This window comes from Scyliorhinus torazame, chromosome 31 (assembly GCF_047496885.1).
Source record: "Scyliorhinus torazame isolate Kashiwa2021f chromosome 31, sScyTor2.1, whole genome shotgun sequence".
NCBI lineage: Eukaryota > Metazoa > Chordata > Chondrichthyes > Carcharhiniformes > Scyliorhinidae > Scyliorhinus > Scyliorhinus torazame.
The window spans coordinates 15,873,906-15,892,094 of NC_092737.1; the positions used below are offsets into that span (position 1 = coordinate 15,873,906).

The following is an 18,189-nucleotide window of genomic DNA, read 5'->3' on the forward strand; positions in this document are numbered from 1 at the left end:
GAGATGATAAAGAGAGAGAGGTGATAAAGAGAAAGAGCGATGATAAAGAGAGAGCGCGGTGATAAAGAGACAGATATGATAACGAGAGAGAGATATAGGGAGAGAGATGATAAACAGAGAGAGATGATAAAGAGACAGAGTGATGACAAAGAGAGAGGGGGAGATAATAAAGCGAGAGAGACATGATGAGAGAAAGAGAGGTGATAACGAGAGAGAGATGATAAAGAGAGAGATGATAAAGAGAGACAGTGATGATAAAGAGAGAGATATGATAAAAAGATAGAGAGAGAGAGATAATGAGAGAGGGATGAGAATGAGAGAGTGAGACGATAAAGAGAGAGATGATAAAGAGAGATGATGAACAGCGAGCGATGATAAAGAGAGCGAGATGATAAAGAGAGCGAGATGATACAGAGAGAGATGATAGAGCGAGAGGTGATAAAGAGATGATAAAGAGAGAGAGGGAGAAGATAAAGAGAGAGAGATGATACAGAGAGAGAGATGATAAAGGGAGAGAGATGATAAAGAGAGGTGATAAAGAGGGAGATGAAAGGGAGAGAGATGATAAAGAGAGAGAGTGATGATAAAGAGAGAGAGGGAAGTTGACAAAGAGAGAGAGTGATGATAAAAAGAGAGAGTTGATAAAGAGCGAGAGCGATGATAAAGAGAGAGAGATGATAAAGGGAGTGATTTGATAAAGAGATAGAGAGAGAGAGATGATAAAGAGAGCGATGGTAAACAGAGAGATATGATGAAGAGAGAGATATGATAAAGAGGTAGAGAGAGAGATGGTAAAGAGAGTGATGGTAAACAGAGAGATATGATGAAGAGAGAGATATGATAAAGAGACAGAGAGAGAGAGAGATGGTAAAGAGAGAGAGAGATACTGAGAGGGAGATGATAGAGAAATAGAGATGATAAAGGGAGAGATGATAAAGAGAGAGAGATGATAGAGAAATAGAGATGATAAAGAGAGAGAGAGATGATAAGGAGAGCGATGGTAAAGATAGAGAAGATAAAGAGAAAGAGAGAGAGATGATAAAGAGAGAGGGAGATGATAAAGAGAGAGACGATAAAGAGAGAGACAATAAAGAGAGAGAGATGATAAAGAAAGAGATGATAAAGAGAGAGACATGATAGAGAGGGGATAAAGAGAGAGCGCGATGATAAAGAGAGAGGGAGATGATAAAGAGAGAGATGATAAAGAGAGAGATGATAAAGAGAGATATGATAAAGAGAGAGAGATGATAAAGAGAGAGAGATGATAAAGAGAGAGAGATGATAAAGAGAGAGAGATGATAAAGAGAGAGATGATAGGGAGAGAGATGTGATAAAGAGAGAGAGAGATGATAAAGAGAGAGAGATGATAGAGAGAGAGATGATAAAGAGAGAGAGGTGATAAAGAGAAAGAGCGATGATAAAGAGAGAGCGCGATGATAAAGAGACAGATATGATAACAAGAGAGAGATATAGGGAGAGAGATGATAAACAGTGAGAGATGATTAAGAGACAGAGTGATGACAAAGAGAGAGGGGGAGATAATAAAGCGAGAGAGACATGATGAGAGAAAGAGAGGTGATAACGAGAGAGAGATGATAAAGAGAGAGATGATAAAGAGAGACAGTGATGATAAAGAGAGAGATATGATAAAAAGATAGAGAGAGAGAGATAATGAGAGAGGGATGATAATGAGAGAGTGAGACGATAAAGAGAGAGATGATAAAGAGAGATGATGAACAGCGAGCGATGATAAAGAGAGCGAGATGATAAAGAGAGCGAGATGATGCAGAGAGAGATGATAGAGCGAGAGGTGATAAAGAGATGATAAAGAGAGAGAGGGAGAAGATAAAGAGAGAGAGATGATACAGAGAGAGAGATGATAAAGGGAGAGAGATGATAAAGAGAGAGAGGTGATAAAGAGGGAGATGAAAGGGAGAGAGATGATAAAGAGAGAGAGTGATGATAAAGAGAGAGAGGGAAGTTGACAAAGAGAGAGAGCGATGATAAAAAGAGAGAGTTGATAAAGAGCGAGAGCGATGATAAAGAGAGAGAGATGATAAAGAGAGAGAGATGATAGAGAGAGATTATAAAGGGAGTGATTTGATAAAGAGATAGAGAGAGAGAGATGATAAAGAGAGCGATGGTAAACAGAGAGATATGATGAAGAGAGAGATATGATAAAGAGACAGAGAGAGAGAGAGATGGTAAAGAGAGAGATACTGAGAGGGAGATGATAGAGAAATAGAGATGATAAAGGGAGAGATGATAAAGAGAGAGAGATGATAGAGAAATAGAGATGATAAAGAGAGGGAGAGAGAGAGGTGATAAAGAGAGAGATGATAAAGAGAGAGAGATGATAAAGAGAGAGATATGATAAAGAGATAGAGAGATGATAAAGAGAGATAGACGATAGAGAGAGAGATGATAAAGAGAGAGAGATGATAAAGAGAGAGAGATGATAGAGAGAGAGAGATGATAAAGCTAGAGAGAGGGGGGATGATAACATGGAGGGAGGTGAAGTGATCGCGTTGCTCCTCAAGTGGTTTCACTACCTCACTCAGCTTTTACTTGAATGTCTGTATCTTTCCAAATTTTGTTCATCGGCTCCTTGAGTGAGAAAGAAATGGGCAAGTACTCCCCTCACCAGAGACAAGGAGGACTGGACATGCTTCTCTTGACCACTCACTGACCGGCTGGCAAGGCCACTAGAACCAGTGACGATCAGAGTGTGTGCCAGAGGCCAGAGTCGATTTAGTGTTCGATCTTCACATAATTGGCGAAACCCATCTCGAAATTTGGGGGGCTGGGTGGGTGGGGGTGTGGGGGTGGGGGGGGTTTGATGCACAGTTTTGGAATAAGGAGCCTCCCATTTAAGGTGGCGATGAGGAGGAATTCCTTCTATCAGGGGCTCATTAAGCGTTGGAATTCTATCCCCCAGTGAGTAGTGGCGACTGGGTCAGTGGGTATATTCGAGGCTGAGTATTGTATCAGGCCCCAGGCACCTCATCCTAGGAAGGAGCTCAAGACACAAGCGAAGGTGCAGAGAAGATGGATAAGAATGGTTCTGGGGATGAGGGAATGTGGGACATGGCAGCAAGAGTAGGCCATTCGATCCCATTCCATCTCTCAGCAAGATTGAAGGTTGAGAGGAGATTTGATAGAGGGATTGGAAAGGGGATAGATCCATTGGCGGAAGCGTTGGGGACCAGAGGATACTGATTTGAGGTGGTTGGCAAAAGAAGCAAAGGCAAGGCGATTCAGAATTGTACTTTTTAAATGCAGCAGCCAAAATATTGACCAGCCGAGTGATCATAGAATCATAGAATTTACAGTGCAGAAGGAGGCCATGTACCGTCAATTACCACGAGATGAGAATGGTGGAACAATTGAGGCTTTATTGGACACAATGTTGTGCCTCCTGTAGCTGGAACCAGAATGGCTGCAGCGCAGGAGAGCATACACTTTTATACTCCCTCCGCCTGTCGTACCTGTAATATATGGGCAGTGCCATAATACATACAATATCACTAGTGGTGACTACCACATTCACCCCCTGTTGAAAGAAAGTCCGGCGGGGGTGACGAAAACATTACAAATTAAGTCTGTCGGGGGCTTTGACCCTCTGCCGCGATTGCCTCAGTCCTGGTGGTGATGTGGGCGCCGACGTCGTCACCTGCGACTCCGGGAGCGTGTTGTCCTCGTCACCCCGTAGTGGATCCAGTGGGAGGACAGCTCCCGCTGGGGTGGGGGCTGTGGTGAGGTTCACTGGAGGGAGGGTGAGTGGCGCAGGGGTGAATGAGGCAACCGGGGGGGTGGGGGGTGTGGTGTCAGGTCGGGGGCCGTGGGTGGGGACCCAGGGGGTGCCAGGACCCGGAGGGAGACTGTGTCTTGGCGCCCGTCGGGGTGTGCCACGTAGGCGTACTGCGGGTTTGCATGTAGGAAGTGGACTTTCTCGAACAAGGGGTCCGATTTATGGCTCCGCACGTGCTTCCGGAGGAGGACGGGTCCAGGAACTGTCAGCCATGTTGGGAGCGAGACCCCGGAGATGGACTTCCTGGGGAAGGCAAACATACGTTTGTGAGGGGTCTCATAGTGGCGGTGCAGAGGAGCGACCGGATGGAGTGGAGCGTGTCGGGGAAGACCTCCTGCCAGCAGGAGACCGGGAGATTTCTAGACCACAGGGCCAGCAGAACGGCCTTCCAGACCATCCTGTTCTCTCTCTCCACCGGCCCGGTTCCCCGGGGGTTGTAGCTGATCGTCCTGCTCAAGGCGATGCCCTTGCTGAGCAGGAACTGACGCAGCTCATCGCTCATGAAAGAGGATCCCCGATCACTGTGGATGTAGGTGGGGAAACCGAACAGAGTGAAGATGCTGTGCAGGACTTTGATTACCGTGGCAGAAGTCATGTCGGGGCACGGGATGACGAAAGGGAACCGGGAGTACTTGTTCATTACGTTGAGGAAGTACACGTTGCGGTCGGTGGAGGGGAGGGGCCCTTTGAAGTCCACGCTGAGGCGCTCAAGGGGCGGGAGGCCTTCACCACGTGTGCTCTATGGGAGGCACAACATCTTGTGCAATAAAGCCTCGATTGTTTCACCATTCTCGTCTCGTGGTAATTGACGGTACATCAATTTATTGCTCAAGATGTTGTGCCTCCTGCAGGTGGAACCAGAATGGAAGCAGCGCAGGAGAGCACACACTTTTATACTCCCCCTGCTGGGCGGAGCCAGCAGGCAGGGATTTACCGTCGTACCTGTAATATACGGGCAGTGCCGTAATACATGCAATATCACTAGTGGTGACTACCACATCGGGAGTGTGGGGGACATGGGTTCAGTCACATCTTCCAAACAGGAATTAAATGTCTGTAGAAAAGATATTGCACGGCGACAGGGGGATTGGGGCTAAGTGAGTTAAACTGTGCAGCGTGCTATCCACAGATACCTGGGGGCCGAATGGTGTCCGTTCCCTGGTGTAACCCATAGAATAGAGAATCCCGACAGTGCAGAAGGAGGCCATTCAGCCCTTTGAGTCTGCACTGACCCTCTGAAAGAGCACAGGTCTTCGGCCCACTCCCTATCCCCGTAAGCCGACCTAACCTGTTCATCTTTGGACTGTGGGGGGGGGGGGGGGAAATTGGAGCACCCGGAGGAAAGCCAGGCAGACACGGGGTGAGAACGTGCAGACTCCGCGCAGACAATCACCCGAGGCCGGAAGCGAACCCGGGGTCCCTGGCGTTGTGAAGCAGCGGTGCTAACCCACTGTGCCACCGTGCCGCCCATGAGCTATTTCTCCCCGGGAGAGGGGGGCGTGCCAAAACCGATGCAGGTGGCGGGAGCGGGGTGGGGGGCGACACTGTGTCCTCCCCATGATATTTTTTGTTTGTACTCCCGCCGTCTCTGGCAACGTGTTTTAAGTCTGGATGGTCGGGTTACCGATTCCCACCGGCGGGCAACACGATGCCAAGTCGGGGCTTTGTGTTGGCGCTAAATGACTATTAGGCCGGAGGTCGTTCCTGAGATCACCTTCGCACGGAGGGAGACAAGGGACAGCCTGGGAAAAACGCACAGCAATTCCATGCTGCAAAATGTTAATCGAAAGGCGGCGGAGAGGTGAAGGCGGGTGATATTGTCCGAATCCAATGAAACACATTAAAATGGTGCTCGGAGGAGCAGCGGAATTATGGTCTGTGGACGATAATCATTAAATGTTGAAAATAAAAAACAAAACACACGAGAGGGGCGATAAATACCGAAGGCGATGGGGTTGGTGAAGGGAGGGGGTCAAATCCCATTTTCTTGCCAAACCTTCCCAAATTAACCCCCTTTAAATGTCACATGACACAGCCTCAAGGATCATGTGATGGAGCTGGCTGCTGAGACTGTACCACTTCAGATTGAGAGGAGGGGGGGAGGCAAGACTCAATTGAACATTGATTGAGGGAATGAAGAGGCCCTGTCTTGAATTTGGTGAATTGCTATTAAAATAGTTTCATTGACTTAGATTTGCAGGGGCTGCGTTTTGTCTGTCTTTTTTTGGAATGTTTTTTGTCCTTCTCAGTTGTCTTCCTCCACCCCCCATTTCTGAGTGGATGGGCCCTGATCTTGATACATTTCACAATCAGCTGGAGTTTGTGACATTTCAGGAAGGAAGGAGCTGCCAGGTATCAATGGCTTCTCTACTCTGCTGTGGACCCAAGCTGGCAGCCTGTGGCATTGTCCTCAGTATCTGGGGAGTCATCATGCTGGTGAGTCCATTCCAGACCCCCACCCAGCCCCCAAACTGGGCAGGCTGACTGCCACCCAGGCCCTGCCTGCCTCTGCCTCCAGGGCCCCAAGTCCCCCCCTCTCCCTCCCTCCCTCCCTCCCTCCCTCTGTCTGTCTGTCTCTCTCTCTCTCTCTCACAGCGATAGCCTCACTGAAAAACACTGCAGGGCAAATAGATCTCAAATCATCTGTCTGTGTGTGTGAGTGAGAGACCTGTGTGTGTGTGAGAGACCTGTGTGTGTGTGTGAGAGGGGTGTGTGTGTGAGAGGGGTGTGTGTGTGAGAGGGGTGTGTGTGTGAGAGGGGTGTGTGTGTGAGAGGGGTGTGTGTGTGAGAGAGGGGTGTGTGTGTGTGAGAGGGGTGTGTGTGTGTGAGAGGGGTGTGTGTGTGTGTGAGAGGGGGGTGTGTGTGTGTGAGAGGGGGGTGTGTGTGTGTGAGAGGGGGGTGTGTGTGTGTGAGAGGGGGGTGTGTGTGTGTGAGAGGGGGGTGTGTGTGTGTGAGAGGGGGGTGTGTGTGTGTGAGAGGGGGGTGTGTGTGTGAGAGGGGGGTGTGTGTGTGTGAGAGGGGGGTGTGTGTGTGTGAGAGGGGGGTGTGTGTGTGTGAGAGGGGGGTGTGTGTGTGTGAGAGGGGGGGGTGTGTGTGTGAGAGGGGGGGGTGTGTGTGTGAGAGGGGGGGGTGTGTGTGTGAGAGGGGGGGGTGTGTGTGTGAGAGGGGGGGGTGTGTGTGTGAGAGGGGGGGGTGTGTGTGTGAGAGGGGGGGGTGTGTGTGTGAGAGGGGGGGGTGTGTGTGTGAGAGGGGGGGGGTGTGTGTGAGAGGGGGGTGTGCGTGTGTGTGAGGGGGGGGTGTGCGTGTGTGTGAGGGGGGGGTGTGCGTGTGTGTGAGGGGGGGGTGTGCGTGTGTGTGAGGGGGGGGTGTGCGTGTGTGTGAGGGGGGGGTGTGCGTGTGTGTGAGGGGGGGGTGTGCGTGTGTGTGAGGGGGGGGTGTGCGTGTGTGTGAGGGGGGGGTGTGCGTGTGTGTGAGGGGGGGGTGTGCGTGTGTGTGAGGGGGGGGTGTGCGTGTGTGTGAGGGGGGGGGTGTGCGTGTGTGTGAGGGGGGGGTGTGCGTGTGTGTGAGGGGGGGGTGTGCGTGTGTGTGAGGGGGGGGTGTGCGTGTGTGTGAGGGGGGGGTGTGCGTGTGTGTGAGGGGGGGGTGTGCGTGTGTGTGAGGGGGGGGTGTGCGTGTGTGTGAGGGGGGGGTGTGTGTGTGAGGGGGGTGTGTGCGAGGGGGGTGTGTGCGTGTGTGCGAGGGGGGTGTGTGCGTGTGTGCGGGGGGTGTGCGTGTGTGCGAGGGGGGTGTGTGCGTGTGTGCGAGGGGGGTGTGTGCGTGTGTGCGAGGGGGGTGTGTGCGTGTGTGTGCGAGGGGGTGTGGTGCGTGCGTGTGTGCGAGGGGGGTGCGTGCGTGTGTGCGAGGGGGGTGCGTGCGTGTGTGCGAGGGGGGTGCGTGCGTGTGTGCGAGGGGGGTGCGTGCGTGTGTGCGAGGGGGGTGCGTGCGTGTGTGCGAGGGGGGTGCGTGCGTGTGTGCGAGGGGGGTGCGTGCGTGTGTGCGAGGGGGGTGCGTGCGTGTGTGCGAGGGGGGTGCGTGCGTGTGTGCGAGGGGGGTGCGTGCGTGTGTGCGAGGGGGGTGCGTGCGTGTGTGCGAGGGGGGTGGGTGCGTGTGTGCGAGGGGGGTGGGTGCGTGTGTGCGAGGGGGGTGGGTGCGTGTGTGCGAGGGGGGTGGGTGCGTGTGTGCGAGGGGGGTGGGTGCGTGTGTGCGAGGGGGGTGGGTGCGTGTGTGCGAGGGGGGTGGGTGCGTGTGTGCGAGGGGGGTGGGTGCGTGTGTGCGAGGGGGGTGGGTGCGTGTGTGCGAGGGGGGTGGGTGCGTGTGTGCGAGGGGGGTGGGTGCGTGTGTGCGAGGGGGGTGGGTGCGTGTGTGCGAGGGGGGTGGGTGCGTGTGTGCGAGGGGGGTGGGTGCGTGTGTGCGAGGGGGGTGGGTGCGTGTGTGCGAGGGGGGTGGGTGCGTGTGTGCGAGGGGGGTGGGTGCGTGTGTGCGAGGGGGGTGGGTGCGTGTGTGCGAGGGGGGTGGGTGCGTGTGTGCGAGGGGGGTGGGTGCGTGTGTGCGAGGGGGGTGGGTGCGTGTGTGCGAGGGGGGTGGGTGCGTGTGTGCGAGGGGGGTGGGTGCGTGTGTGCGAGGGGGGTGGGTGCGTGTGTGCGAGGGGGGTGGGTGCGTGTGTGCGAGGGGGGTGGGTGCGTGTGTGCGAGGGGGGTGGGTGCGTGTGTGCGAGGGGGGTGGGTGCGTGTGTGCGAGGGGGGTGGGTGCGTGTGTGCGAGGGGGGTGGGTGCGTGTGTGCGAGGGGGGTGGGTGCGTGTGTGCGAGGGGGGTGGGTGCGTGTGTGCGAGGGGGGTGGGTGCGTGTGTGCGAGGGGGGTGGGTGCGTGTGTGCGAGGGGGGTGGGTGCGTGTGTGCGAGGGGGGTGGGTGCGTGTGTGCGAGGGGGGTGGGTGCGTGTGTGCGAGGGGGGTGGGTGCGTGTGTGCGAGGGGGGTGGGTGCGTGTGTGCGAGGGGGGTGGGTGCGTGTGTGCGAGGGGGGTGGGTGCGTGTGTGCGAGGGGGGGTGGGTGCGTGTGTGCGAGGGGGGTGGGTGCGTGTGTGCGAGAGGGGCGTGGGAGGGGGTGGGTGCGTGTGTGCGAGGGGGGTGGGTGCGTGTGTGCGAGGGGGGTGGGTGCGTGTGTGCGAGGGGGGTGGGTGCGTGTGTGCGAGGGGGGTGGGTGCGTGTGTGCGAGGGGGGTGGGTGCGTGTGTGCGAGGGGGGTGGGTGCGTGTGTGCGAGGGGGGTGGGTGCGTGTGTGCGAGGGGGGTGGGTGCGTGTGTGCGAGGGGGGTGGGTGCGTGTGTGCGAGGGGGGTGGGTGCGTGTGTGCGAGGGGGGTGGGTGCGTGTGTGTGCGAGGGGGGTGGGTGCGTGTGTGCGAGGGGGGTGGGTGCGTGTGTGCGAGGGGGGTGGGTGCGTGTGTGCGAGGGGGGTGGGTGCGTGTGTGCGAGGGGGGTGGGTGCGTGTGTGCGAGGGGGGTGGGTGCGTGTGTGCGAGGGGGGTGGGTGCGTGTGTGCGAGGGGGGTGGGTGCGTGTGTGCGAGGGGGTGGTGTGCGTGTGTGCGGGGGGGGTGTGTGCGTGTGTGTGGGGTGGGGGGGGGTGTGCGTGTGTGTGGGGTGGGGGGGGTGTGTGTGTGGGGGGGGGGGTGTGAGGGGGTGTGTGTGAGGGGGGTGTGTGTGTGTGGGAGAGAGGGGGGGTGTGTGCGCGTATGCACGCAGGCTGCCTGCGCAGAGTTTTGTGTGGGAAAAGGTTGGAGAGGTTAGATTCATATCCACTGGAGTTGGAAGAGTGCGAGGCGACTCGATCGAAACCTTTAAGATCCTGAGGGGGGTGTCGACAGTGGGGGGATGTGGAGAGGATGTTTCCTCTTGTGGGAGCATCTAGAACCGGGGGAGGGGGGGGTCACCGTTTAAAAATAAGGGGGTGGCCCCCTTTAAGACGGAGATATTTTTAAGGCCGAGCTGGATAGATTCTCGATTAACAAGGGGGGGGAAAGGTCATCGGGGGGTGGGGTCGGCAGGAATGTGGGGGTTGATGTCCGAATCGGATCGGCCACGATCGTGTTGAATGGGGGAGCAGGGCTCGAGGGGCCGAGTGGACCCCTGCTCTTAATTCGTATTTTCGTGCGTGATCTGTGTGTGTGTGTGTGTGTGTGTGTGTGCGCTCACAAGTAACTGGTGTCTCTTCAGTGTTAGTTTGACTTATCACGACACTAATGCACGTCATTGATAAAAGGCTTTGACTTAGAGCAGCTCGTGAAGGGTGATAAATACATGTGGCATTTTTTCTTTCACCTATCCCAATCCTACCCTCTGCTGTCTCTCCCCCCGCCCCGCCACGCCACCCCCAACTCCCTGTATTGGCAAAGCTGTTTGACTGTGGGGGGGCGTCACCGTTTGAGTTCAATCCTGTTCTTGCTCGGCGCTCGGCCACGTTTGAGGATGAGGAGGGAGGGGGTTGGATTGTCGGGATGTGGAGCAGGGCTGACTGATCAGTCCCTGTGCCGCCTGCGTGCTCTCGACCGGCGTGTACCAGAACTGACCGGCACAGGCCCCGTTCCAGGGGGAGCCGGTCTGGAAACGAACTGGCCAACTGGACGGCGGCGAACCTCCAATGAGGTGCTGAGTTCAGCTGGCAGTCCCTGTGTAGAACAACAACAATGTATGTTTATGTAGAACCTTTAACAGAGTAAAATACCTCGGGAGGGACTTTGACAGGAACATTGGCGAGCGCAATTTGGCACCGGGCCACACATGGAGCCTCCCTCTTTGACCAGGTTGTCATTGCCTGTCCCCGATTGTCTTTGGGAAGAGTCCTTGGCCTTGGCGTCTGATTTTTCAATATTGACGTTCTTTGCGCAAGATTTCTCCCCCTCACTTCCCCCACTGTCCCTCCAGAGCGATTCGCTTCGCAGAGTTAGTTTCTGTTCCTCGTGCTCCCTGCGCCGGCCGCTGGGGCCGCCTGGGCAGCGGCCACCATCTCCTGGCGGCTGCCTGTTGGGGGGGGGGAAAGGACCCGTCTCCCGAGGCAGGAGGCCGCTCTCTGCGCGATGCTGGGCGTCTTGCTTTTTGAGAGCCTGACTGGGATGGCAGTGGTGGCGTTGGTGGTATTATCGCTCATCTAACTCCACTCCTCCCCCCCCCCACCCCTCCCCCCCTCCCCCCCTCGGCCCCTCCCTCCCCCGCCCTCTCCCCTCCCCCCCTCCCCCTCCCCCTCCCCCCCCCCCACCCCCCCCCCCCCCCGAACCCCACCACGGCAGATGGTGAAACGTGGAATTTTAAAAATCGAACCATTCATGTGTTTTTTTTTTTTAAAAACATCCGGTCACTGATGTCCCCTTTAGGGAAGGAAATCTGCCTTCCTTACCCCGGTCTGGCCTACACGTGACTCCAGACCCCCCCCCCCCCCCCACAGCGATGCGGTTGACTCTTAAAGGGCCCCCCCTCTGAAATGGGCCGAGCAAGATCCACTCGGTTGTGTCAAACCGCTGAAAGGAATTAAACCGGGACAGACCACCAGGCAACGGCAAGGCCAAACCCAGCCCCACATCCTCCAGACTGACATCGAGGGGCTTGCCCCAATATTTGGGACCGGGGGGGGCGGAAATTGCCTCACAAAGACTAGTCAAGCAACAGCCTGGCCATCAGCTGTGTCCCCCATCGACAAGATGCAATGTCAGGCACCCGCCAAGGCTCCTAACGCAAGCACCGTTCCGAACCCTCTTTAAGCTGTGCCCCTGCCCTCGTTCCAGTCTCCTCCCCCCCCCCCCCCCCCCCCCCACCCCCCCTTGCAAGTGGAACTGACCTCCGACCCTACCAAATCCCCTCGGGGTCACTAAGGTCACAACTCTCGTCCCTCTAAACTAGGCGCCAACTTGAGCGATCGCCATGTCCCGGAACCACTCTCCCGCGAGGGGAGTGGGAGGAACGGATGAGTGTGGACGATGTCGAAAGGGGTTCGGATGGGCGTTTGAGGGAAATCGACTCCTTGGGGGGGGGGGGGGGGGGTAAAGCGGAGGGGCAGGCGAGTGGGACTGACTGGACGGCTCCACCAGAGGGGCCAGCATGAACTGGGTGGGCCGAATGTCCTCCTCCTGGGCCGCAGGGGCCCCGATCAGATATCAGGAAAGGGACATTTGTAATGGCCGATTGCTGTGTCGTTATGTGGTGGCTTGGGGGGGGGGAGGGGTCAAGTATGGCGCTGTCTGTGGTGGGGGGGGGGGGGGGTCAAGATGGCGCTGTCTGTGGTGGGTTGGGGGGGGGGGGTGGGTCAAGATGGCGCTGTCTGTGGTGGGTGGAGGGGGGCTGTTTGCAGCGTTGTCCTGGGTGACCGGGTTAACGCGTCTCGTCTGCACCCATGCTCCAGGTCCTCCTGGGAATCTTCTTCAATATCCACTCGGCCCGTCCTGATAGAAGATGTACCGTTCACCGAGGCCGACTTGAAGAGTAAGTTCGCGGTGGAGGTGGTGAGGGGAGGCACTGAGGGGGGGGGGGGGGGGGGGGGGTTAATTGGAAGAGAGGGTTCAGGTTACAACTAATAGGCACCTTTCCGCACGTTCGGGGTCCGACATTTGTTGCAGGGACTCTTTATAAATTGCAAACATGGTATTAAATCCCGATAGTGCAGGGAGGCCATTCGGCCCATTTGAGTCTGCGGCCGGCCCTCTGAAAGAGCACCTTAACCAAGGCCCACCCTGCCCTATCCCTGTAACCCCATCTAAACTTTAAAGGGGCAATTTAGCATGGCCAATCCACCCCAACCTGCGCATCTTTGGACTGTGGGAGGAAACCGGAGGAAAACCCCACGCAGACACGGGGGGGGGGGGGGGGGGACGTGCAGACTCCGCACAGACAGTGACCCAGCGGGGAATCGATACCCCGGTCCCCAGGCGCTGTGAGGCAGCGGTGCTAACCCACTGTGCCACCTTAACAGACGTGCGAAGAGAGGGATGGTGGCTAGTGTCACTGGGCTGCCAATGCAGAGGCTGCACGCGAATGCTCGGGGGAGGGGGGTGGGGTCGGACACGGGTTTGAATCTCCTCAGACAGATGATGAGATTTAATTTTTCAAAAATGTTTCTAATAAATTTAGAGTACCCAGGTTTTTTTTTTCCCCCCCCCCCAATTAAGGGGCAATTTAGCGTGGCCAATCCACCTCACCAGCACATCTTTGGGTTGTGGGGGTGAGACCCACGCAGACACGGGGAGAATGTGCAAACTCCACGGAGAGAATGTGGACACTCCACACGGACAGTGACCCGGGGCCGGGATCGAACCAGGGTCCTCGACCTCGTGATGCCGTAGTGCTAACCACTACGCCGCCCTGAAATTCCCATAACAGCCTCCCCGAACAGGCGCCGGAATGTGGCGACTAGGGGCTTTTCACAGTCACTTCATTTGAAGCCTACTTGTGACGAGCGATTTTCATTTCATTTCAAATTCAAATGCTGCAGTCTGCCGCTGTGGGATTCACTGCACCACCCTGTAAAAGTCCACCTGCTTCACTAACCCCCACCCTCTCTGCCGTCCTTACCCCGGCCTGGCCTTCTCGGTGAATCCAGGCCCCTACACGGCAATATGGTTTGGCTATTACTGCCCCCTCAGTGCCACAAATGGTGGCCTCGCCCCAGCGACGCCCGCATCCCACGAAAGGTTAGGTAACACGGGAGGGAGCGACGTGCACATTTGAGAAGCCTCTGACAGGACTGCGATGGGACTGGAAGTTAGGCATCAGTCACGAGACGAGGCCAATAACATTTCGGCGCTAGGCAAACGCAGTGTCCCAGTTGCTTCATGGAAGAGATATATTGGGACAGATGAGCTTGGTCAGAGAGTTAGGGCTTTGAAGAAGGAGAGAATTGCGATTTTGGGCGGGGGGTGGGGATTTCAGAGCCTCTGAAGACAATGCCGTCAATAGTGGGACGATCAAAATCGGGTGTGATGAGCGGGGGTGGGATGTTACTGAAGGAACTCATTTGGAGGGACAGGCAGATGGCTGGGAGTTGGGGAGGGGAGGCTGGAGCAGATTCCAGGGACGGGGAGGGGGCAGGCGGGGCAATGAAGGGATTGGAAAACATGTGAATTTTCAAAATTGAGGTGCGGTTTGACCAGGCGTCGGTCAGAGGGCGACGGGCGAACGGCACTTGTCCCCACTCTCACCACCGCAGACGGGAGAGTTTCGGAAGAGCACGATCCTAAATACGGGTACATGGCGATCAGGTCCGGGGGCAGAAAGGGCTGGATGTGTTGAAAGGTCCCCTCCCATCCCGGTGTGGCGCTGGCTCTAAGGAAGGAGGGAGGGGGGGTGGGTGGTGAGGAGGGAGAGATGATCTTGTGGGATGGCAGAACGGACTGGGAAACACAAAGATAGGTGCGGGGGTAGGCCATTCGGCCCTTCGAGCCTGCACCGCTATTCAGTATGATCATGGCTGATCGTGATCATGGGAAAGGCTGTGTGACCTCCTCCTGTGCCTTGTCTTCTGGTGAGGGCGGGAGAGAGGGAGCGGCGACGGAGTGGAATCTAGAAAAAAGAATCCAGGAGTGTCTGGGGGGGGGGGGACGTTTTTACAACTGCAGCTTGCTATTTATTTGTGCTTAACCGGTTTGTTTCTGTCCCAACCTTCAGTCAGAGCCCCCCGCAGAGAATCTACCGACTCTACGAGCAAGTTAGCTACAACTGCTTCATCGCGGCCGGGATCTACATTGTCCTCGGTGGTTTCTCATTCTGTCAGATCCGCCTGAACAAGCGCAAGGAGTACCTGGTGCGCTAGCCACCCAGCCCGTCTTGCGTATTTAACCTGCCTCCCCTCCAGAATCAACTGCTGTTACCGTTTTTACTTGCGAAAAAGAAACCCGTGTTATTTTCCGATGAAAATCGTACTTGAAGTTTAATGAATGCGCTGGGAGCGGGGCCGACCCTGGCGCGTTCAAAAGCAATGTCACAACGTGTTTTGTTTGCGATCTCCTGGGGAATTAAATTGGAACGTGGGGGCTTTTCGTCGAGGTGGGGGCTTTTCGTCGAGGTTATTTTTTCTCACCCCCCACCCCTGTTTTGACCCCTCTCTGTAGCTGCCGTCCCTGCCGCCAAGTCCCATTTCATCCCAAAATGGCCGCCAGCAGGCCATGTCAGACCAGCGGTGTCTGGAAGCCCAAGAAGCAGGCCGCTATGTGCGGAGGGGGGGATGAAAAACATTGAAGTGTTTGGATATTGTGTTGAAACTCTCTTTTTTAAAAGAAAAAAACGAGTTCTTCTTCACAAAGGCCTGTCTATCTACAGGACTATTGTGTCAGGCAATCACTTCTAGATTGTTTTGGGGGGGGTGGGGTTGGGTGGGGGTTCTCTCCAATAAGTTGGGGATAAGCACAGCCATCAGGCAGACACTTTTACGTCAAGTCTCTGCGGCCTTCTCTTGACCTTATTGCGCCGGTTGCCACGGAGACGGGCCTACCCGGGAGTTGGACCCATGCTGGTAGGCCCCAATCGGTCCTGAGTGAAATGAAATGAGAATCGCTCGTCACAAGTAGGCTTCAAATGAAGTTACTGTGAAAAGCCCCTAGTCGCCACATTCCGGTGCCTGTTCGGGGAGGCTGTTACGGGAATTAAACTGTGCTGCTGGCCTGCCTTGGTCTGCTTTCAAAGCCAGCGATTTAGCCCTGTGCTAAACAGCCCCTGTGGAGGGATTCCCTGTTAATTTCTAACCCCCTCCCCCACTGCAGACCAAAACTAGCCCCACGAAGGAGGAGTGGCAGAGGAAGGGGAGAGGGAGGGATTGCTGCTTGAGTTTGGTGTTTTGTTAAACGGCCGTTCTCTGTTTCACCAATCTAATTTTTGAGGGAGGAGGATGGGAAGGGGAAGAAGAGAGATGTTGAAACTTGTCTTGTATTCCAGTACCAGCACCAACCATGAGCCCATCCTGTTTCTGTCAAAGAGTTTATCGTATTGTGTGCGCCAGCGTGCAACCTGTGTTCTTCTCCTCTCTTTTTCTCTCTCTCTGTCTCTTTCCCTCTTTACCCCCCTCTTCCCAACCGCCCGGCATCCTCCTCTTCGACTTCAGACAATTTCCAATCCAATTCTCCATAGCCGCAGCGATCCGCAAAAATGTTGGCGTAGGCCCTTGACTCATGAGGCAGTATCGTGTGTATGGAAAACTGTGTCGGTGTTGTGTGTTGTCCATTTTAGAAGTGTAAATCGATTGAGTGAGTAGTATGTGTCTTGATGTCAATGAGGTGGAGAACACCACCTTTCCCTTTACGACTGTAAATGATCCTTTATTTGAATTCCAGAGAAGCATAATAAAATGGATGAAATTCTTGCGTCCCCCTTGCCCCAGCATTTTTCAAACCTGTGTTGAACTCTGTCGGAACATCACTTGCGACATTGTATAGCTCAGGTACCGCAATATAATCCAATCAGGAAGATGCACACAATGTGTTTGTTTATTGGAAGAGGGTAGAATATAAAACGGGAATGTTTTGCCACCCGTAGGCTATGGGTGAGACCACGGCTAATAATAACCTTTATTAGTGTCACACGTAGGCTTACATTAAAACTGCAATGAAGTTCCTGTGAAAATTCCCTAGTCGCCACATTCCGGCGCCTGTTCGGGTACACGGGGGGAGAATTCAGAATGTCCAATTCACCGAACAGCACATCTTCCGGGACTTGTGGGAGGAAACCGGAGCACCCGGAGGAAACCCACGGAGACGGGGGGCGAACGTGCAGACTCCGCACAGACAGCGACTCGAAGCCAGGAATCGAATCCGGGACCCTGCTGCTGTGAAGCGACAGTGCTAACCACTGTGCTAACGTGCCACCCAGACTCCCTGAGTAGAGTTTTCAACCCCCTTATTCAGGAAAGGACACAATTGCAAGTTCAGGTGAGATTCACGCGGTCGTTGGGACGAGGGAAGTGATGCTGAAGTTTGGGGCAAACTGAGCCTGTGCATCCATTGGGAGTTCGGAAGGACGAGGGGCGTCCTATTGGAAACACCAAGGCTCCCGAGGGGCACTTCACAGTGTGGGTGCTGAGTGCGGGAGAGATTAGGGGCGGGATTCTCCCATTCGGCGGCAAGAGTGTCCACGCCGTCGGAAATGGCGTCGCGTTTCACGACGGCGTGAACGGGCCGCTGGGAGTACAGATTCCGGCCCCTACAGGGGGCCAGCACGGCGCTGGAGCGATTCACGCCCCTCCAGCCTCCCATCCCGGCGCGAACTGTGCGCCGCGGGATCCGCGCCTGCGCAGTGGCACCGGCGCCAACACACGGATGCGCGGTGGCCTCCCTCAACACGCATGCGTTTGACCAGCGGCGCGTCATACACGCAATGCCGCTGATTCACATCGCCAGGGTCCCAGGTTCGATTCCCTGCTGGGTCACTCTCTGTGCGGAGTCTGCACGTTCTCCCCGTGTCTGCGTGGGTTTCCGACGGGTGCTCCGGTTTCCTCCCACAGTCCAAAGATGTGCAGGTTAGGTGGATTGCCCATGATAAATTGCCCTTAGTGACCAATAAGGTTGAGTGGGGTTATTGGGTTACGGGGATAGGGTGGAAGTGAGGGCTTAAGTGGGTCGGTGCAGACTCGATGGGCCGAATGGCCTTCTGCACTGTATGTTGTATATTTGTGGCGCTGGGAGTAATCCAGAGATTGCAACCTTTTGAGGTCTTGCTTTTTAATCTGCTGTCTAACTTCCTGAATTCTTAATGCAAGACCTCATCTTTCATTCAACCTATATCATTGGTACTAAAGTGTACCATGGCCTCTGACTTATCACCCTCCCCCTTTAGGATGCCCTGCTGTCGCTCAGTGAGATCCCTGACCCTGGTCCCAGAGAGGCAACACACCATCCCGGAGTCATGCCTGTGGCTGACAGAATGCCTATCTGTTCCCCTAACTAATGAATCCCCGACCACTGCCGCTTGTGGTGCCAGACGCTTGGTTCTGACTGGACTCCCTTGAGGAACCAGCGCCCTCACCGGCTTGCAAAATGGAAAACGGGTAAATGGAAAAATGCAAGCGGGACCCCGGGTGACTCCAGCATCACCCGCCTGTTTCCCTGGGGACAGCTGCGGCGTGACCCCTTCTCTGAATAATAATCATCTTTATTAGTGTCACAAGTGGGCTTACATTAACATTGCAATGAAGTTACTGTGAAAATGCTGTCCGTGTGACCTCACGGAGGAGCATGGGGCCTGCGGCCGCCGCTCGAGCTCCGAATCCTGGGGTGTTGGTAGCTGGGGACACCTCCTGCCCGTGCGGCCGTCCGGAATGACGGCGGTTACCGTGACTTCCCACATACCACAGGTGCCGCATTCCACTCCGTCGACCACGCC

The 18,189-nt window shown here is 55.5% G+C and overlaps 2 protein-coding genes across 2 annotated transcripts in view; one reads left to right on the top strand and one right to left on the bottom strand.

Moving 5' to 3' along the window:
* Window positions 1-18,189, bottom strand: part of LOC140404718 (G-protein coupled receptor 83-like) — a 110,522-nt gene that overhangs the window by 92,021 nt on the left and 312 nt on the right. The gene's annotated exons all lie outside the window — the stretch shown is intronic.
* On the top strand, window positions 6,103-16,172 carry LOC140404717 (ribonuclease kappa-B-like). Its single transcript, XM_072493396.1, is given in 4 exon segments — window positions 6,103-6,247; window positions 12,230-12,265; window positions 12,267-12,313; window positions 14,494-16,172. Coding segments are annotated over 4 exon segments (300 nt in total). The 5' UTR covers window positions 6,103-6,169; the 3' UTR covers window positions 14,633-16,172.